General features: G+C 31.7%; 1 protein-coding gene across 1 annotated transcript in view; it reads left to right on the top strand.

The window, feature by feature from the left end:
* The window catches only part of LOC115878851 (maestro heat-like repeat-containing protein family member 1), a 62,219-nt gene that overhangs the window by 22,707 nt on the left and 15,702 nt on the right, over positions 1–23,810 (top strand). Inside the window, exons 6-8 of the mRNA XM_030895468.1 lie at positions 1,734–2,814; positions 9,795–10,267; positions 15,975–16,352. Coding sequence (XP_030751328.1) covers positions 1,734–2,814; positions 9,795–10,267; positions 15,975–16,352 — 1,932 coding nt within the window. The remainder of the gene's footprint in view (positions 1–1,733; positions 2,815–9,794; positions 10,268–15,974; positions 16,353–23,810) is intronic.

The raw sequence follows: 23,810 nt of genomic DNA, 5'->3' as shown, positions 1-23,810 counted from the left end.
CTTGTCGGAACCGCCCTCTGGGGTAAAGGTAGGATCAGTACACTGGTCTCCAGAGCTGTTTGATTCAATATCTTCCTTATCTTCCAAAACAATACCTTGCCAGTCTAAGGGCGCGATCGGCACTGGGAGATCTGCACCATGAAGAACAGGTCGTATGGCAGACGGCAAATTGGGATACTCGATCTTGTGCTTTTTGTTTTTGGAAAAACCTTCAGTTTTCGTCAGGCAAAAATAGCAATCGTCAAAATGGTTAGTTGGTTCTCGCCATACCATTGGAACCGCAAATGGCATTTTTTCCTCTTCCCTTTCATCCACTGCACAAGCGACACGCTACAAGTAACGCAGCACACATGAGGAGCCCACTGCTTGTCTTGATCTCCAACCAAAACTCCAAAATACTTGAAGTAGGCTTTCTTCACATTTTCAGAAAATGGTCTGGCTTGTGATTGCACCATAAATTCTCCACAAATGTAACAAAATCGATCAGGAGACACTTTACAACTGCGGCGCGTTTGACTTGACATTTTCGTACTATTTATCTACACGCATAGAACAACTCACGTCGAAAATCAACTGAAAACTGAACTCTCTTATGTTTTTCACAATATATTATAGTGCACAAATGCGTCCCTTTCAATCATCCCATCATAAAATTTACCTGTATGTAAACGAATCTACCTAGACTTAATACCTGACATCTATAAAATTGACTACCTGCAAAAAAGAGGCGTAATTAGGCAACTGAAAAGTGGTACGTGTAGGAGCTTCAGGAGTATTTTTTCTGTTATTAGAAGCATATTTTTATGAAGAAATTCTGCAACTGACTCGTGTTACAAAAATCATGTCGGCCTGTGTAATTTATTAACGAACACAATTAAGTATGTAATTAATTAGTATATGGGCGGAAATAATGGTGTTATATTTAATTAATGGTATACTCTTTTATAAAGAGTTAAATAGTTTTCTTTTTGCATACAAACGGGCTAGTAATATTATCGTTTTGCTAAAAACGATAATATTACTAGTCTGTACATTTTGTACATTTGTTGCTTTAAAAACAATCTAAAATGTCAATATTCCATGGATATATTGATAAATGAGGTCTAAATTATAAGAAAATGCATTTTCTACGAAAACTTGAAAGGATAGGTAAAAATGGTATAATACAATTTGATAAACAATTTAATTGTGCATCTGATTCTCCTAAAATCTACAGGGCATTCCATTTAAATTAAAGAAGTTATTGCCGTTTGAAGCTAATAATTATTTAAAATAAATTTTTAGACACTCTGTATATGGTAGTATTATTTTTATTATTGCAACACAATAAATGATCAATAAATAAACTTCATTAAATATTTAGTATTAAAAACATTGATACCCTTGGAGAAATGAAGCTTTAAAATTTTTACTGCAATTTCACAAAATTGAAAATATTTCAAAAACGGTAAGGTTTAAGTATAATAAACCTTAATCAAATTTACCTTTATTTTAATCGTAGAAACTAAAAATGTAATAATATACAGGGTGCTCCATTTAAAAAAATAAAACTTTGATATTTTTATTTATTTGGGACACTCTGTATCTTGTAAAAATATTTTTAAATTGTAGCTCTAATAGTCCTTCAACGAACCCCAAACTTACAATTTGTAAAAATCTCATCGTTCAGCTGCAATACTCTGTGTCGTATGTGGTGAACAACCCTGTAGACAATAATTCCTTTGCATTTTTAGGATAATACCGAGTATCGATAAAGATGAATTACAAGTAAAACTTGCAGAGAAGAGATTTTTAATCAAGTTTTTTGCAGTAATTCTATGCCACGTAAGCTCAAAGGAATTAGTATCACCGAATATCGAAAATTCCCTTCTGAATGTTACTTTAACCGACTACTCAGATCTCCAGGCTTGTGCCGAAGCCATGGGTATATGTTCGCAAAAACATCTAGCCTTAGTTCTAGAGAAATTATCCCATGTTCGCAAAGAAATGCTTAATAAGAAATCATCGAAACTATTTTCTTTTATGAAGGACCAGCGACATGACTTGGGCGTCGAACGTTTGAGATACTTAATTATTTACAGTTATTCTGAAATATGTAATGAAGCTCTAAGTGAGCCACTTCTGCGAGTGGTTGAAAGTGAAATTTTGGACTTTGTATTGCAAGAGTTATCCGTCTCTAAAGATTTTGCTATAAAAAGAACATGTTTAAAAGCAATACATAGCGTAGCAGACGCTATGCATCCCAATCGGAATTCTTTACATATTAGAATGAATTCTCGAGATAAAGTTATTGAAGCAGTTTCAAGTCAAATGCATCTACACAATGGACCAGAGTATATCAAACTTTTTCCACTTATCACATCGGCAGTTACGGCTCTTATTAAGCTACCAGTTTCATTAGAATCGGAAGAAAGAATTAAGTTGATCAAACTTTTCTTTGATAATATTTATAATGCATCAGCTATTTATTGCAAAATTAATTCTAGTAGTATGGATAGCTATTACGGAGATTTGAAACTTGTTCCGTGTGTAACAAAAAGCTTTTCCGAGTTAAATCAGTTTGTACAAGAGTTAATTTTACAAAACCTATCTCCCGCGACATTAGACGAGCTCGTAACACTTCTAGAATCATGGTTAGGAAAAAGAAAGGCAGAACAACGATTGCCCGCTATAGAAACACTTCGGGTGGTTTTGCAAACATATTTGGATAATATTAAGTTTGCGTATGATTGTCCACATACTTTTCATCAAACTGGTATGTTATTGGCCAAAATTGTTCCAAGGTGTACAGATCCGAATAACAATATTAAGAGGGTAAGTTTCAGATTTATTTATATTTTTTAAATTTCATGTTTTTTGCAGTCTTAATAATATCACAGATTATAAACTTTATTTTTTCTTTATTGTTTTTCGTGGTTCGAATTTTCGGAATCGGGTATTAGTTAGATTACTAGTTTGCGCACATAGCACGCCCACTTATGGCCTCTAAAATTGTGCACAGCGCCTGACCGGCACAGTTATTAGAGAGATATCGGAAAACCGAATAGCGTCTTGCAGTATTTACGCGTGCCTTTTCATGGTTACGATATGCGCGAGTCAATTTTTAACGCAACACCCGCTAATAACGTTATCGCCTGACGTAATTTGCGGATCAATTACACCAAGCGCTATTTCTAAATAACGTTTAAAAATTGCTTAAATGGGCATGTACGGGTATTTGACAACCGGGGCCGGCCGGCGAGATCTTTTATTTTAGGTTATGTTTGAATTTTTTTGAATTATTACCAGATTACTTTAGTTTTATTAGGTAATTTGATATTTAAGTAGCTGGGATTAGTTTTAATTAAATAAATATGTCCCAAAATATGGATTCCACCTCTTCCAATATTAAAGAACCTATAAAGAGGTTTAGGTTTACAGCAGATGACGACTTAGCCCTTCTAAGAGAATTTGTTGCTTGTTGCCCTAAACCTACTGGCAGACGTTGAACAATAAAGCACTGGAAATAAGCACTTTAGCCCTTTAGTTTTAAAATACGTAGTAAACAAAACAATTTCAAAGTTTTAAATTCAAAGTTAGGTTAAGTTTAAATAGCGACGCGAACAGAATTCTTTCCGATCCGATAACTATAAATGAAGAGAGTTAATACCATCTCACGTAAAGAAAATAACACCTGGCCTTATTAACGTCCATGCACGCTATTCGGTTTAGCGATATCTCTCTATTACGCTATATATTGTTATTTTACGCGAGTTTATTTTTGCGCACAGGAAATTTTACTCGTTTGCACATCGTCATAAAAAACACAATTTTCGTACCACGAATTAAGGACAAGATTTTTATCTGTATACTTTATTTTTATTTATTAACATTTAAATAAAAATTGGTGGTCACTAAATAAATGTTTGGTAGTGAACAGAATTACGCAATTATTCTTCCAACGGCAATGTTAAAAGCTCGGTACTACATTTTTTTCGTATTATGTGTCCAACTATCAGACGTTCAACGTCGAGAGGCATGATATATATTATTTTGCTTTATTTTATCTCTTGTGGATGTTCTTTTTATTCATCGTGTAATCCTCAAAGTTTTTCCCCAAGAGGATTCATTTTTAAGGTCTTATAACTTTTCTACAACTGATAAGTTGATATTAGAGGTCGAAGATTTCTTTAATGTTGAGTTGATAATGGAGTAGTAGTAGTAGTAGTATTTTACTTTTACTGCGTAAGCTACTAGGACTATCCAGCCTGGTGGTAGAAATATTCTACCCTTAGTTGAGTGTTTTGAAGAAGTCAATCGAAGTTCGCCCTCACCAAGAGTGTGGGTGAGTCCTATACCCCGATTGTAATCGATAGCAATAGGAAATCTGAAATTTTATTATTATTTATATATTATGGACTATTAATCAGATGAACCAATACACAATAATGTATAATTTCAAACCACAATCATCAAGAAATTTGTATAAAGCAATAATTAAATCGGGTTGTACAGGGTGTCCCACTAAGAATAGCTCTCGGCTTTATCTCGGAAAGTATTAGCCGTAGCGGCTGCGGAAAAAAATATTTATAACTAAAGAGGCTATGGGAAATTGCTGGAAATTATTTCAAGTTTGTAGAACGACCGCTAGGGGGCGCAACTGCAACAAAAAATAAGAAAATGGGGTTTTTACACAATTTTGCCTAGATAAGGTGTCAATCAAACAGCTTCATAATCTTCAGTAAATTTTCAATATTTTTTGTTAGAGCCATTTTCCCCTATCTACCAAAATAATGTGGTGGGGGAAGGTTAGATCTGTTTTTATTTGAATATTAATAACTCTGGACTGGATGTTCGGAATCCAACAAGCGAGGGCTCGTTTAAAAGAGCGTTTCTTACTCAATATTGTATCATATAAACAATAATTAGCTTTTGAACGTAGACGGTAGGGGGCGTTGTCTTACAATTTAACAAACATTGTGCGTTTTTTCAAAAAAAAAAAATAAATGCAATAGTATATGTAATTTTACCTAATAGTAAAGAGTAGTAAAAGCTTAAAAAGTCAGCGAAAACCGCATCTTGATATCTTCTTTCAAACCGAAGATATTAGCAAAATTATAATAAATACCAAAAAATAAGCCCTTAATTACCTTATTTTTACAACGCGGTATCAGTAGTTCTCTTGATTAGGCCCATTCTAACAAAAAAAAAAATAAGATAGAAACAGTTAGTTTATTTTAAAATCGACGATATACCAGAATATCAAATACCAGATGTATTAATATCTCATAATTAAGATATTAATAATAGTGAACCAGAAACGATGATTCAGTGAAGTCAAGGTAGGCTTTGGAAAAAAGTTGCTTTTGACGTAATAGTATAAACGTCAAATTGTTATTAGATCAACATTTTGATAGTCTTAGAATCATCGTTTCTTGTTCACTATTATTAATATCTTAATTATTAGATATTAATACATCTGGTATTATGGTATGTCGTCGATTTTTTTTTGTTAAGAGCTGGGCTAATCAGAGACTGCTGATAGAATCGGCCTAATCAGAAGGTAAGTGCACCTAACAAATTGCTGTATCTTCGTTTGAAAGATATCGGATACCTCAACTTCGCTTTACTACTCTTTAAAATAACACAAACTATCGATTTTCTTATTTATTATTATTGTGAAAGCGCCCCTAGCGTCTACGTTCAAAACCTATTAGTATTATTTTTTATGGTATAATATAGAGTAAGAAACGCTCTTTTAAGCGAGCCCTCGTTTGTTGGATCCAGTCATCCAGGAGTTAGTGACTTTAAGTAAAAATGATCCTAACCTTCCCCCAACACTATTTGAACAGATGAGGGAAAATGGTTCTAACAAAAAAAATCCAAAATTTACTGAAGATTATGAAGCTATTGTTTATAGTACCCATTATCTAGGCAAAATTCTGTATAAATCTATTTTCTTATTTTCCATAGCAGTTGCGCCACCTAGCGGCCGTTTTACAAATTTGGAAATAATTTCCAGCAATTTCTCATAGCCCCTTTGGTTTAAATATTTTTTTCCGTAAACTCTACGGCTAATACTTTCCGAGGTACATCCGAGAGCTATTCTTAGTGGGACACCCGGTACATACAAGACTGAGGTAAAATTATGAGAATATCCAAAGTGTTGAACGAGTGATTTTGACAATTGATTGAACTTGAAATTTGTTATATTCAAAAAGAATATGATTAAGAGATCCTGTTTTCCTCAGTCACAATTCACAATAACAGCTCTGATTTACGTCATTCCCATTCAAATGCACAAGAACTAAATAATGTCCACTTTTGATTCTTGAACATGTATTAATTTTCTGCCAAGAAAAATTGGATAATTTCTTAAACCGTGGAAATTTATATGGCTGGGAGTATAATATCTTCTCTTTTCCCTTAGACGATTATTATCTTGATATGAATCTTCTTTAATTACTGCTAAATCAAAAGTTGATATTGCATTTCAACAAATTAATATTTCAAGATATCCATTGCAAGTATCATGTCAAGTCGCCATTCTTAGCGCATACCATTTTTTTCCATATTGGAATGAGTCTCAATTTTGTATTGAAATTATTTCCACATTAATATCAAATCAGTATCCTTGTAGAATGTAGAATGTTTAGGAGGGGAGTTAATCATTCACCGCGACCTTACAGCTCTATTGTGTGTTCCCCTTTTTTGAGTTATAACGAGTTATAACTCATCATACAGTCCCAGGGCTTTAACAATAGCCAGTATCTGAGCCGGCTCCACACAGGCCAGCTCTCCATCCTCAACATCAGCCGTACCAAAGTTCATGGCAGGAACAGTCGTCGTCTCGGCACCAGTGATAAGTTGGTCTGGTGTTTCCCCATTTTCCCCACAGAATCTGCATTCGCCGTTGTTTCTCAGCTTCAGCGTACTGAGGTGTTCGTTGCGGAGACAGTGTCCTGTTAGAAACCCCGTGACAATTCGAAGATTGTTTTTACTTAAATCAAAAGTCAATATCCTTACATCAAGCCATGGTTATTAATCCCATAACAATTAGATGAAATAATTTCCAGCAATTTCTCAACTGCTATGAACCTAAATATTTTTTCCGTAAACTCACAGCCAATACTGAGCCGAAGGCTAATCCTAGTGGGACACCATGTGCTACTAAGACTGAGGTAAAATTATGAGAATATCCAAAGTGTTGAACGAGTGATTTTGACAATTGATTGAACTTGAAATTTGTTATATTCAAAAAGAATATGATTAAGAGATCCTGTTTTCCTCAGTCACAAATTGTGGCTCCAGAGCTGTTATTATATATTATTATGTTATTGGTATATATATATATATATATATATATATATATATATATATATATATATATATATATATATATATATATATATATATATATATATATATATATATATATATATATATGCTATATATATACTATATATATATATATATATATCGGTTTTAGAACGTCTCGCGACGTTGTCCGATGCCTAACTTCCGTCTTCCGATCGTTCCATTGTCCCTCGCTTAGATTTCTGGCACTCATTGCTCTTGTGACACCCTCCTTCCAAGTCTTCTTAGGTCTTCCACGTTTTCTTCGATGTTGGGGTATCCATTGCATAATTTGTTTTGGAAGTCGTGTGTCATCCATTCTCTGGACATCTCCGTACCACATAAGTTGTTGGCGTTCGATGTCGGTTGCCAAAGATCCCTCTATTCCTATCCTCTCTTGGATTTCTTCGTTTCGGACTCTATCTCTTCGGGAAATTCCTAAGGTTCTTCTATAGGCATCCATTTCTACCGCTTCCAGTTTTTTTCGGTTGGCTTCCGTTATTCGCCAAGTCTCTGCACCATAAAGTAGACTGCTCTTTACCAGGGTCTGGTATATATTGATCTTCCGTTTCTTCCCTGCTTCATTACTCCAAAATACTCCATTCAGACAGCCAATTGTTCTTCTAGCTTGTGATATTCGTTTTTTAATGTCTTTGTCATCTTTAGCTGTTCTATCAAATATCACTCCTAGATAGGTGTAGTCATTGCAGGCTTCTTTCTATCTCTTCATTTTCTAGATGTACGCTAGATAGTTCTGCACCAATAGGTAGATATTTAGTTTTTCCTGTATTTATTTCCAAACTCCATCGTTGATATTCCTCTTGTAGTTTCCTTGTCATGTACTCCAAATCATCTTTATCGTTGGCCATAAGAACTTGATCATCTGCGAACTGCAGGGTATATAGACAGGTATGTCCCAAATTAATGCCCATTCCATTACATTTTCTCTTTCATTGTCTCAAGGCCTTTGCTACATATATTTTAAATAATGTGGGAGAAACACAACATCCTTGTCGTAGATATTTATTGACAAAGAATCTTCCAGGTAATGTGTTGCCTATTTTAATTTGTGATTTCGATTCTTCGTACAAGTTTTTCAGAGCTCTAATTAAGGTGTAGTTAATGTTGTGTCCTGTAGTACCTTGAATAGTCTGTTAACTGGAACGGTATCATATGCTTTGTGAAGGTCAATAAACATGAGGTGTGTCTCCTGATCAATACTACTTTTTTTCTCTATTAGTTGTTTCAGACAGAAAATATTATCGGTACAGGTTCTCCCAGTCCGAAAACCAGATTGTTCCTCCTCTTCTTGTTGTTGGTATTCCTGTTCTATTAAATCTCTAAGGATCCGTCCGTATAATCGACTTAGGGTACTTGTTACTGATATACCTCTATAGTTGGAGCACACTTGTTTATTTCCCTTTTTGTGGATTGAGGATATATAGGTGATTTTCCACTCTTTTGGTATTGGGGCGCCGTTCAAGAATCTATTTATACACCAGGTTAAGGCTTTAAATAGTTTTTCTGTTCCACATTTTAACAATTCACCTGGAATATTCTCCGGTCCCGGAGCTCTGTTATTTTTCAGTGCTGCCACTGCCTTTTTCGTTTGCGGTATGTCGATGTTAATAACTTCTCCGGAAATATTTATCTCTGTGGGTGGAAAGGAAATGTATTCACAAATAAATAGCTTCTAAGAAGATTTTTTCGTTGGATTCGTAACTCAGTGGCAAAAAAGTATTTGTACTCTTTAATTTTCTTTTTACTTGACGAAATATCCCGATATTTTCCTGTAATTATCTTTTTAACTACCGTAAAATGGGGTGAATAGAAACAGTTTCGTAGGCTATTAGCGATATACCGGTTGATAAAAATGTGGTATTACTTTCCCGAATATTTTAAAACATGGGTCTTTGTTTGTTCTTTGCGTATACATATAATTTGATTTTTGAAAAATATGCATATAAATATTAAATAAAAATAACATTTGTGTTTCTATTCACCTGCTATTCGGGAGAATAGAAACACACATTGATGTTAAGGTTTTTATCTATTATGCTTCCAACAAGGTGATTAGAAACAGTAAATTATTACATATTTAAGTAGGTTTAACAATCATTAACAATACATATTATAATATAACAACTTACATGTAACAGCTTATGTATTACTTTAAAAATAAATATTTTATTTATAAAGTTTTCGCGCCATACAAAATAGGTGATAAATCGATCTCACATTTATTGATCAGTTGATTGACAGAAACAGCGCTGCCACAGATAAAAATATAGTTTTTACATTTTATTGTGTATTACCAATGATAGAAAAATTAGATATGTCGACTCTTTTTACTTTGAATATTTTTAATCGTGATTTGATTTTTTTCAGAAATTTTGTTTCTATTCACCACTATGTTTCTATTCCCCCCATTTTACGGTATCCTTTTCTAATATTTTTAGGTAGCTGTGGACTGTATATATTTAACGTTATGTATATCATCTCGATATGAAGGGCATATGAGAGATCACGATAAGGTTCTTTCCAACAGTTTACAACATGTACAGAAAAGTATTGAAACCAATGATCCACAACAGCTGTTTAATTTAACGTCCGATTTAGCTAATGTGATTTGTCAAAATCTTCCGCAGTTTCAACTAATACATTTTGTTGAGGGATTGATTGATTCATTATTAGACTGCGAGTCCTCAAGTTCAAATGGCAGCAGCGTTGTTCTAAACATTACACTGAAAAACAAAGGCGGTGATTTACAAAATCATGTTAGTCATGTAACCGAGAGATTAATTGCGCAGCTAGATAGTATACCATTTACCCGAACTAAGACATCTGCGTTACGAGCAGTAGTAAATTTAGCGGCACACCATCCTCGAGTTGTGGGTGGTATTTTACTGATGCAACCTTTACCGTTTAGCAGGTAAGACAAATTTATTTAAAAAAAATATGTTGTGATCAAAAATATTTATAATGGACGCGTATTGGTTTAACGTTTTTGATCATTATAATCTAAATAGTTATAATGAGAAATGGCAATATAATTTGTTTAAATGTTTTTTATTAAAAATACAGGATGGAAAGAACGGCGTCCAGTTGGCTTAGAAATGACGAGCATGATATCCTCCATATAATTTTACAGATAAAATGACAGCGATTTTCATTTCGTAGGCATCGCTGACGCCGTTTTTTGTCGATCATATTGTATAATTATAAATTTTTTGGTCATATAGGATGGCGTCTCTTATATGACGCAGATGCTCCAAGGAGAACAACAGTTTGTATTGAAATGACATTTTGTAAGTAAATGTAGGCTAATTTAGAACATTTTTTTAAAATAAATTGAGTTCTACTGGGTGTCCCCAATAAAAATTGCATGTTAATGTTGTGATATTTGTAACGGAACACTATTCAGGGTTGTTCACCACATACGACACGGAGTATTGTAGCTAAACGATGAGATTTTTACAAATTGCAAGTTTTGGGTTCGATGAAGGACTATTAGAGGTACAATTTAAAAATAATTTTACAAGATAAAGAGTGTCCCAAATAAGTAAAAAATATCAAAGTTGTATTTTTTTAATGGAACACCCTGTATATTATTACATTTTTAGTTTCTACGATTAAATAAAAGGTAAATTTGATTAAGATTTATTATACTTAAACCTTACCGTTTTGAAATATTTTCAATTTTGTGAAATTGCAGTAAAAATTTTAAGGCTTCATTTCTCCAAGGGTATCAAAGTTTTTAATGCTAAATATTTACTGAAGTTTATTTACTGATCAGTTATTGTGTTGCAATAATAAAAAATAATACTACCTTATACAGAGTGTCTAAAAATTTATTTTAAATAATTATTAGCTTCAAACGGCAATAACTTGTTTAATTTAAATGGAACACCCTGTATATTTTACGAGAATCAGATGCACAATTTAATTGTCTATCAAATTATATTATACCATTTTTTACCTATCTCTTTAAGTTTCCGTAGAAAATCCATTTTCTTGTAATTTATAACTTATTTATCAATATACCCATGGACTATTGACATTTTAGATTATTTTTAAAGATGTACCAAATTTTTAAAGAGTACAGATACTAATATTGTCGATATAATTCGTTTATTTCATTAAAAAATTAAAAAAAAAACTGTTTAAATATTTGTTAAAGAGGACCAATTAATATGATTCCAGTATTCAAACTACATTAACTGACTGTTTCCGTTGATTAATAATAATTGCTCCAAATACTAAAAAACTTAATTTTGTATGGACATTAGACAGTGCGATAAAAAGTAACATCTTAAAAATGATATTTCATTTTTTAATAAATGCTTATTTATAACAACAGAGACTTTAATTTGATAACTTATTATTATATTGATTTCTGTCTCAAATCGATATTTATTTATAATGATTTATTAACGAACACAATTAAGTATGTAATTAATTAGTATATGGGCGGAAATAATGGTGTTATATTTAATTAATTGTATACTCTTTTATAAAGATTTAAATAGTTTTCTTTTTGCATACAAATGGGCTAGTAATATTATCGTTTTGCTAAAAACGATAATATTACTAGTCTGTACATTTTGTACATTTGTTGCTTTAAAAACAATCTCAAATGTCAATATTCCATGGATATATTGATAAATGAGGTCTAAATTAAAAGAAAATGCATTTTCTACGATAACTTGAAGGGATAGGTAAAAAATGGTATAATACAATTTGATAGACAATTTAATTGGGCATCTGATTCTCCTAAAATATACAGGGCATTCCATTTAAATTAAAGAAGTTATTGCCGTTTGAAGCTAATAATTATTTTAAATAAATTTTTAGACACTCTGTATAAGGTAGTATTATTTTTATTATTGCAACACAATAACTGATCAATAAATAAACTTCATTAAATATTTAGTATTAAAAACATTGATACCCTTGGAAACTGAAGCTTTAAAATTTTACTGCAATTTCACAAAATTGAAAATATTTCAAAAACGGTAAGGTTTAAGTATAATAAACCTTAATCAAATTTACCTTTTATTTTAATCGTAGAAACTAAAATGTAATAATATACAGGGTGTTCCATTTAAAAAAATACAACTTTGATATTTTTTATTTATTTGGGACACTGTATCTTGTAAAAATATTTTTAAATTGTAGCTCTAATAGTCCTTCAACGAACCCCAAACTTACAATTTGTAAAAATCTCATCGTTTAGCTACAATACTCCGTGTCGTATGTGGTGAACAACCCTGTATATATTAATTGATTTTTGGATTCTACAAATGAAATAAAGGTGAGTTTCATTAGAGATAGATATGACTAAAATGAAGAGCAAATTTTGAATTTCGAAAATCAGCTACCTAAATTGGATTTACCCGGTATAGCCTAATTTAGTGATGTGTCGGTATTTGAGTAACGCGATTTTGGAGCGGTATTTTTTTATAACGTCGTAAGGTAAGGAACCTGTTACTGAAGAACGACGATCATAATAACGACGAAACTATAAATTATTTATAATTTGCAACTAAATTATTTATAATCGCTATTGGAGTTAGTTGGAACCGCATAGCGACGTGTTTCGCTCCAACCGTCGCGCTCCTAGGGTCGCGATTTTGTCGGTCGCCAACAGTAGTAACTGGAACTGATAAGTACGTAGCGTCGCGCGATCTCGACCGCGACGTGTTTGCTCCAGCTGTCGCGCTCCTGGAGTCGTGGTTTCGTCTGTCGCGAAGAGATGTAACTGCTAACGACGTAACGACATATATCGCGACGTATTTCGCTCCAGTGCCAGTGGTCGCGCTACTGCTGGAGTGCTCATAAGGTCTAATTTTCGTCTGTCGTGATTTGGTCGGTCGCTGTTGGCATTGATGCCCCCGTTACAGTCGTTATGCTACTTTCTAGATCGCGATTTTCGGTAGGTTGAGGTACATTTTTGATTGATAATAAATACATGTTAGGTATATTAGATACTTACAAATAAACACTTTTACAAAAATAAGAAAAAAACGAAGAAGAAATTAGACTGCAAAAATGGAAAATGAAACTATCATTTGTATCATTTTTCAAAATATAACACACGGGAAGTACGTAAGTACTGATTTTATTTTGATTATATGACATGAACATTTTACTTCTAATTTTTCCACCAATAAGGAATATACGTAGATAAAAACATATACTTAGATAAAAAATGTAGCATATAGCGTAATCTCGAATAATGATTCAAATTATATTAGTTTTTATTGTTTCAGCTAAAATTTCTAAAGTAAACAGATTTTTAAGAAAAAAATATAATTGACTTACAAATGTATATCTTTTAATTTAAATTCTAACTATTATAACGTGTACCTATCAGAAGAATATAAATCTAAATAGTATTAGCAAAAATATAGAGCTTCTTCAAAAGCTATTCTTCAATCTGAAGAAATAGTTCAGTCATTGGGGATCAAAAAAGGAGCCTGCTTGGAAAAAAGTCCGGAAGTTTTGAAACTTTGCAGGTTTATAGGTTTTGGGGTCCCTAACTAAGGGGGTCCCTAACCTTCTAGACTTGCCGCCGGCGCCGTCATCTTGCCAAGATGGCGACCAATATCGGATTTTTGTGCATATCTCGAAAACTATGCGTTTTTCGCGAAAATTTGAAGAGAGCAAAATTAAAGAGAATAACATTTCCTATAAAAAAGGTTTTATGAAAATTTTCGCTAAAGTCAACCGTTTAGGCACAAAATCCCTGGAAATTTTACAATTTTGCGTAAAATATGATATATTATGTATAGTCGATTTTCCGAAATCAAATGTCGATTAGGGTTCACTAAAACTAGTTTTAATTTAGTTTCTTCAATTTTGCCATGAAACAGTGGCGTATCATTAATTCGCTCATTAATTTATGAATAATTAATTGTCGTGCTGGACAGAATTCATTGCGAACTTACAACCAGGTTGGGCATTGGTCTGGTTGTACCAAAAATGCCGAAGAATGGTGTTGGAAGAAAACAAAAACAGGCATTACTCCAGTCACGACGTTGAAAGATCCAGCTCCAAAATCCCTGTTGGTATTTTTATCATGTAAATGCAAAACCAACAACTATGGTAAAGCCTGCGGATGCAGAAAAGCTGGATAAAAATGTTCAATGATTTGTGCATACTGCAATGGGAAATCCTGATGTGTCATTCGACGAATCCGATGAAGAGGAGTTGGACTTGCCTGTAGATATCCCTCTGGCGGCTGAAGATGAAGAGTTGGACGTATTGAGAGATCACCCTGATGAGCCCAGCACAGCAGACATGATCGACTTTTACAACAATGAGCCAGATCTGTCGGTCTTGTGCAGATAAGTTAAAGTTTTTAATTTATCTAGTGGAGTAGGCTTCCGGGGAGACGTTAAAATAAACGCGCCATATACTTTACCTCTTGGGTGGTGTGGAAACAAGTACACATTTTCAATAATTAAAGTTAATTATTCATAAATTAATGAGCGAATTAATGATACGGCACTGTTTTATGACATAATTGAAGAAACTAAACTAAAACTAGTTTTAGTGAACCCTAATGGACATTTGATTTTATATATAAATATATCATATTTTACGCAAAATTGTAAAATTTCCAGGGATTTTGTGCCTAAACGGTTGACTTTAGCGAAATTTTTCATAAAACCTTTTTTACATAGGACATTTTATTCTCTTTAATTTTGCTCTCCTCAAATTTTTGCGAAAAACACATAGTTTTTGAGATATTCACAAAATACCGATTTTGGGCGCCATCTTGGCAAGATGGCGGCGCCGGCGACAAGTCTGGAAATATGCATTTTATGGATTTTAGTTAGGGACCCCAAAACCTATAAACCTGCAAATTTGCAAAACTTCCGGGCTTTTTTCCAAGCAAAAATCCCCAATGACTGAACTAAAAAGATGGCGAATAAAAAGCATTAAATACCAATAAATTATATTATTTTATGTTTTTTTATTTAAGTTTAGTTTTATTTTCAAAATTAAAAACTAACGTCACTAAATTCTTCTAGCCATCTGCATGTTGTTTATTGTTTACAAATTTGGGGGGTTTATGAATTGTTATTGTTTATTAATTTGCACGGACACAGAGATAACTGCGATGATAGAAGTAGGTAGATACAGTGACCAGAAATATCACATAGGGCGGGAGGAGCCTCGGTTACAAAATCGCGGTATTTCTCTGGAACGGTTGCTGTTCTTACGCGACCAATGTGGAACCGGTATTCCCATCACTAGCCTAATTCAAATAACCATTGTAATTTCAATCAAATTAAAACTTGACCCAAAAAAGTTATACGGGCGAGATAAAATTAATATTGGACATTTGCCATTTTTAAAAGCAGGCTCCTTTTTTATTTTAAATGGAACACCCTGTATATTATGATTCAATGGAGAACTCATTTCTCTTCAAAATATTATTAAGGTTGCGTACCCCACAAAAAAGATTTTCTTAAATATCTTTTTTTCTCAGTATATCCTTATTATTTGATTCAAACTGTCATTCGCCTTGGAGCCTCCGCGTCGTATGAGAGGCGCCACCCTGTATAATACTTATGTGAAGTAATGAATTGTAGTACTGGAATATAATATATATATGCTTGTTGTTTCAGTTGTATAATAGAATGCTGGTCAATATTGTCAACTGATCGTACCCTTGTCCAAATTTTACTTGATCAAATAAAGAAACATCTAAAAACTACTCCCCTTTATGAAGAGCAAGGAAATGGGGATATAAAAATTGCCAGTTTGACACCGTTGCAGGCGCTTTGTGCCCTCCACGAACTCTTGAGGAATACCCATTTGAAAGATATATTTTTAGAACAGTTTGCCGAGTTGTTTTCACTATTATTGATTAGTTTAGCATCTTATATAGGTTGCACAGCGCCAGCATTGAGGTCGCTGAGCGACAAAAAGCAGCAGTATGGATTAATTTTAAATAGAGATGCATATAAGTTGAGTCCGGCTAGAATAGCAGTAGAAACGTTTAGGTGAGTAGTATAGTATTTTTTTCGGTAATTATTGGGAAAACTGGAAATCGCGTCAGATTTTCACCAAAATTGGTATACACACTATTTTGAGGTCGTAGATTACGAATCTGAACTTTTTTCTTGGCGGTCTCTTACCGTTTTTCAGAAAAACGGAAAATTATTTCAACATTGAATTTTTCTTTATTTTGGCTCTATAAAGTAATAATTTCACTATATTTTCATTATATTATAGTTTATCTAAAAGCCACACTTGATTGGGGATAGAGAAATGTCCAAAATTTTACTGAAAAACACTTTTCTTAGCAAAATAACAAAGAAAAATGAGACCAGATGGAAGTTTGACATTTCATATATCCTTCTTTCTCTCTCCTATGTAATGGAAGAGACAAATATATTCTAGACCTAATCTAGAAATTTGAAAATTTACAACGTTGCCATATCTTCTATTTTTTCAGGTGATTAAGGATTTTAAATAAATTACCTATTATGAGATCTGACAATAATTAAATATACCTACCTATATCCACAAAATTACGCGGAAGAGTTTTGATTGCATTGGTTTCAACTTCTATGCGGAAGGGGTTAATCTTTTTTTTTGTTATATTTATAACCACGAAGTTGCACGAAAGAGTTTTGATTGCCTTGGTTACAACTTCCATGCGGAGGGTGTTAATCTTTTGTTGTTATATTATACCAAAAACAGATTAACCCCCTCCGCAAAGAAGTTATATAAAGACTATTTATAACCACGAAGTTGCACGAAAGAGTTTTGATTGCATTGGTTTCAACTTCTTTGCGGAGGGGGTTAATCTTTTTTTGATATAATATAACAGCAAAAGATTAACACCCTCCGCATGGAAGTTGTAACCAATGCAATCAAAACTCTTTCGTGCAACTTCGTGGTTATAAATAGTCAGATCTCATTGGTAAAAGCAGTTATGGGAAGGAGCCGTTCTTCTGGCAACCGCCTTTCGTAATCCCAGAATGAGCGAAAAAAACACCCTAAATTTAGGTTTAGCATTGGCAACGTTGCTTTAAATGCCAGAAACACATAACCCAACATTTTCAGATTGTTTACAAATTTATTTTAGCAAATTTTCCTCTATTATACATAGAATCGGTTAAAAAAGTAACAGAGAATAGCAATAACATCATTGCTTATTGAATACCTAACAAAATATATGCCAGAAAACCTTAAAAATATGAGAAATTAAGAAAAATTCGATGTTGAAATAATTTTCCGTTTTTCTGAAAAACGGTAAGAGACCACCAAGAAAAAAGTTCAGATTCGTAATCTACGACCTCAAAATAGGGTGTATACTAATTTTGGTGAAAATCGGACGATTTCCAGTTTTCCCAATAATTACCTTTTTTTCGTTAATAGTTAATATACAGATTAGAAAAACTCCTTATAAGGTTTTCATAAGGGCAATAGTTGTCTACATTTTAATAATATTGTTCTGCATTTCCAAAATGACACAATGTTATAATCAAGTTTGGTTTTTAGTATACATTTGCTTGATTCTAGAATTAGTTTTTAAAGTTATTGGGGCATTTTAATTAAGATTATTTTTCCTATAATAGGCTAAATTGCTCGGTATATACCATACAATTTAAAAAAAACGGCGTCTGCTGATTATATTATTATTAGCTACATACAGGGTGTTTCAAAAACCATGTGCCATCTCTCCTGGGGAGATTCCTGCCTTGTTTGAAGTCTTGCTAATCTTTTGATTTATTGTAATTTTCTTCCAAATACTTTTAGTGATTCGAATGAAATTTTGATGGTAAAAGTTCTAAAAAAGTGTATAAGTGCTAAATATTTTAATGCTAAAAAGTGTCGATAAATTCATCCGGGATGTGAATATGAATTATCACTAATAAATTTTAAAAAATATAAATTTAAATTAAAATATTTAAAAAAATATGTACGCCACCGACTTTTTTCCTTTTAGATATTAAAATTGTGTAGGCCGCCGTTTAATGCAAATTAAAAGTTATCTTTTGATATTTTGTCGAATTCGGCCTCGTTGATGAGATAAACGCAATTTTATTAATCACAATTAATAAAATTAAAATAAAAATAAAATTAATAAATTACATATTTTACTTAATTTATTATTAAATATTATTACTATTAGTTATTATTACTATTAGTCCAACCTACAGTAATTTCTAATAAAAAATAATGGTATTTACAAAAAACCTAATTTTAAAAAGTTTTAACATCCTGTAATTCTAAAACTATGCATTTCGATACCCATATGTTTATAGGAACTTTTTTTCATATTTTTTGATGAGGAATCAATGAGTAGTTATTTAAAACTTTCGCAAATTAATAATATTAAAAGTTTTTAAAGGTTGCTAGACTTGTATCAATACAAATTAATAAAATTGTGTTTGTCTCATCAAGAAGACCGAAATCGACAAAATATCAAGAGACAACTTTTAATCGGCATTAAACTGCTTATACTATTTCGCTAACAGGAGAAAAAAGTCAGTGGCGTACATGCTTTTTTTAGAAAAATATTCCAGTGATAACCCGCACGTCCCTGGTGAATATGTTGACATTTTTTTACCTTTAAAATATGTCGCTTTTATAGTAACTTTTACCCTCAAAATTTCATTTGAACCGCTAAATGTACTTGGAAGAAAATTATAATAAATCGAAAAAATATTAAGAATTTAACACCCTGCAGCTATGAAACAAAGAAGAATCGAACCTATGTTGATATGAAAAATAAATCTTATTTTTACGTGAGGAATCTCCCCACGAGAGATATCAAGTATTTTGAAACACCCTGTAGAAAAACTAAATTGAAATCGAAGCATTTTATATTAATTTATTAGAAAAAAAAATTAATATTGAAGTTAATGTTCATTTTTTTACGTTATTTCAGTAATCCGTTTCAATATACTCAATGTTTTTTTTTATACAGATCTGGTCATCCTAAATCCGTGCTCTCATTAAAAACTATTTTTAATTACGTGTAAAAAACTATTAGTTACACGTAAAATACTATACAGGGTCCGGCAATAGTGCGTCGGGCATCTGTAGCTCCTAGAATAAACAACTTGAGAATTTTGTTTAAGTGCATACCTGAAGTATGTACCAGGATGTATTTCAGGAAAATATTTTACCTTCTATAGAGTGGCTCAAAAAAGTGTGAGTGGCCCTGGATGATTTTTTTTAAATGGAGCACCCTGTATATTATTACATTTTTTGGCTTCCTTTTCCGATCACTTTACATAACACTAAGATATGAATAAATACATTTTGATAGTTTCAGAGATATTAAAAATAAATCGAAAATATATTTTTTCAGCCCTTCTTAAAAAAATTATTAAAAATACGAGAACTGTTCTGAAAACAAAACTGTATTAGATATTTACTTTAGATGGTCTGTACTTACTTTGCTATAAATATGAAAATCCTAAATTATACAGGATGTTCAAAATTCTACGCCAGACTTTCTAAAATATAAAATAATTTTTCTTCGTTTTTTTAAATGGAACACCATGTATATTATTTTTTCAATAGACGGAGAATTAAAAAATGAACATTTTTTGTATTTAGAGTATTTCAAAATTTTTAACGGTTTCGCAGATATTTGCGGTTTTATGTTTCATATGGCCATTTTCCACGGCAAATTTTTATCAAAGCCACCCAATAATTTTTCTCTTGTATTTTAGCATTGAAAGCGCCATATGAAATAATACTGCGGTTATCTGTAAAACCGTTAAAAATTTTGAAATACTCTAAATACAAAAAATGATCATTTTTAAACTCTCCATCTAATAAAAAAATAATATACAGGGTGTTCCATTTAAAAAAAACAAAGAAAAAATATTTTATATTTTAGAAAGTTTGGCGTAGAATATTGAACATCCTGTATGAATTACGATTACCATCTTTATAGCAAAGTAAGAACAGACCATCTAAAGTAAATACCTAATATCGTTTTGATTTCAGAACAGTTCTTGTATTTTTAATAAATTTTTTAAAGAAAGGCTGAAAAATATATATTTTTGATTTATTTTTTAATATCTCTGAAACTATGGAAATATATTTATTTATATCTTAGGGTTATGTAAAGTGATCTGAAAGGAAGCCATAAATGCAATAATATACAGGGTGTTCCATTTAAAAAAAATCATCCAGGTCCGCCCACACTTATTTGAGCCACCCTATAGAAGTTAAAATATTTTCCTGAAATACATCCTGGTATATACCTTAGGTTTGCACTAAAACAAAATTCTCAAGTTTTTTATTCTAGGAGCTACAGATGCCCGACGCACTATTGCCGGACCCTGTATATTTTTACGCGTGAAACATATTTTTTAATTTATCACATTCAACATTTCAAACTACACTTTTTCAAACATGTCCTAATCCTCCAATTTAATAGCTGTTAGTAAGAAATTTTACTTCACATAGTGCACACACAATTTTTTTACAGTCGATACGTTCGCTCGGCTATAAAGAGACATCCGATCAAGTTTACGTTTAAGCGGCAACTTAAGCGAACTCTCTGTGGTTTCTTCATCGCAAAACCTATTTTGAACATAAGGAAACAAATGAGATTTCACCCACGTTTATTTATATTTATTTTAGCGTAGCTAAAATATTTTGTATAAGGCGTACTTTTCATTTTAGCCAACAATTTAATTGTATTATTCTAGCACTGCCGTTCTTTAAAAGATCAGCCTGGGGGCGGACTTTTGTTTACTTCATCAGCTGTACATACTTAGATATTGGGTTAGATTCCGTTTCATATTTTGTCGGTTGATTTTTGGTTATAACTCTATGATTTTTGTTATTATTTATTATTGTAGTGCAAAAAACTAATTATTTTGGTGTTTAAGTGACATAAACTACTATCAGATATATGGCCACTCTCGGTTTCGCATAAAAAAATAGAAAAATTGAAAAATTACACGTTGTGTAAGTGATTTAACCTAAAAGTGCCCATACATTTTTTACTCATCGTGATACAACGATGTGTTTTTTAAGACTTTAACAATTCATCAATAAAGCTTAAGTGGAGTGTGTTTTTGGTGCTATGCCTCATCTTTGTTGTGTTCCTGGTGGAAAGGATAGTTATACTAAGCAGCCTAAAGTGTCCGGAAGAGCAAGAAAAGTGGGTACGAGTTATAAATCAAGAGAATTCTATTTAAAATATCTTTAATAAATTTAAAAATAATATTCTCCCATGATGGTATTAATGAAAACTGGACAATTATGTTTATTTTATTCATATTGTGGAATCTCCACTCCAAGTGTTGTTGGTTCAGCTTCGATAGATTCAAACACCTAAGTAGGTATTATGATCTAGGGAAAAATAAAGAATATGTGTATTAAAGATCATGAAAAAGATTATTATTTTGAGTTCAAATTTTAAAAAAGATTTTTGTAAAGACAAGACTGATACAGTTTAAAAGAAGAATGTGTTTTTGTTTGATAATATATAATGTATGTCAAGTTGTCAAGCATAACATACATTTTTGTTCAGTAATTTTTAATGAATAGTGTTGATTATTTATAATACCAAATTAATATCAAATATTTAAGTGATGGCTGAATACAATATGAATATAATAACAATAAAATTGGTATATTTGCATAATACAAAATTAAGTTTTAAGAATAAAGGTGTTACTAAAAATACTAAGAAATTCATATTTTTTTGTTTTAATTGGTCTAATGTTATTTACATTTTACGTAAGAATTATACCGTATCATCGAATAAAATCGGCGTCTAGTTGGCTTGGAAATGAACATCGATGACATTCCCTAAATAACTGTACACATAAAATAATTAACTAGAATTTTACAATCTTGGAAAATTTGATATTCTTGAACCTTGTTTCTAAATATTCTAAATTTTTTGATTTTCTTGGGATTTAGGTTCGGGAAAAACGCTGATTAAGTTTTCATTATTTTTATTTGGTTTAAAAAAAACGTTTCGGCTAACATTATAGCCTTCATCAGTGTTGTGTCATATGAAAAAAATAGTGTCGAATATAATCCAAAAAATTACATATAAAATATTCACACCACGCACATAATGTTTACTGCGTACTCCATAGTCAATGTAGATAATTTTAGTGTTAAGAATAATAATTTTAAAAAATATGTGGTCATCTTTTGATAAGTTTATTTATTGTATATGTAATTTTTTGGATTATATTCGACACTATTTTTCTCATATGACACAACACTGATGAAGGCTATAGTTAGCCGAAACGTTTTTTTAAACCAAATAAAAATAATGAAAACCCAAATGAAAACTTAAATCAGCGTTTTTCCCGAACCTAAAAATCCCAAGAAAATAAAAAATTTTAGAATAATTTTACATATAAAATGCCAGCGATCTTCATTTCATAGCCATCGCTGACGCCTTTTTTAGATAATATTGTATTATTTGTAAATATAATTTTTCGAACATTGATACTTGCAAAATATACATATAAATTTTGTGAATGCAAATAATAATACATCACTATTAGTAGATATTGAATGTTTTTTGTTAAATTAGATCGATTTTCAAACCCCAAAATTTAAAATATATTTACATTTTACCCATTATCTTATGTACCTATACATTATTTGTACATTGTAAAACATTTGCTGCATTTGTATGGTTCATAGTTTATTTGCCAAAGTATTTATTACTATAAATAGGTATATATGTTGTAGTTATTAACTGTATATTATGTATATTTCATGTAAGCTATATCATTTTTAAAATACAAACCAAAAATCTGAGGAATAATTATGTTTTCCATGTATTCTACAACATATAATTTATTAATCCGTTATATCTAACTAGCGTGACGTCATAAATCTCGCCCGTAGGCTGATCTTTTAATAGAAGGCACTGATTCTAGATATATTATTATTATGCTGCTTACGTATACATTAGCTATTACTTATAGCTAATTATTACTTATCTACGAATAAAGTTTAGGATAACCGGCATAAAATACAAAAGAATGACACCGCCACTGGATATTTCAATAGTAATCAATATTACTACTCTTTTCAGAAGAGAACGTAAAATTGGGGGTAAACATTAGCCAATAGGAAAGACGTAAAAGTCATGGCAACCATAAAATAATTAACTAGAAAGAAGTGTCAACTCTGTGTTAAATCGTGGAAACACGATACGCCACCGAAAGCCTTCGTTGTCGTCTGGAGAACTAATTTTCCAATTGACAGGTTGACATAATGGCTTCATTTTTATTTCCGTTTCCGGTTATTCAATGGCGGGCCCTCTTTCAGTTTAAATGTATTTTGTACTCTTTCTTATCATAAATAAAACAAAACAAAATTTTATTCAAACATATTTATTTGAAATATGAGACAACGGGACTAAATAAATATAAAAAATAAAGAATTGAATGATTTCTACAGCAATTACTTAATTATATGCAATTTTAACGTAAATTAGTAAG

Source organism: Sitophilus oryzae, unplaced genomic scaffold, assembly GCF_002938485.1.
Source record: "Sitophilus oryzae breed Bouriz unplaced genomic scaffold, Soryzae_2.0 scaffold_1536_pilon_pilon, whole genome shotgun sequence".
Lineage (NCBI taxonomy): Eukaryota > Metazoa > Arthropoda > Insecta > Coleoptera > Curculionidae > Sitophilus > Sitophilus oryzae.
The sequence above is the reverse complement of the archived record's forward strand: the minus strand, read 5'-3'. Positions and strand labels throughout refer to the sequence as shown.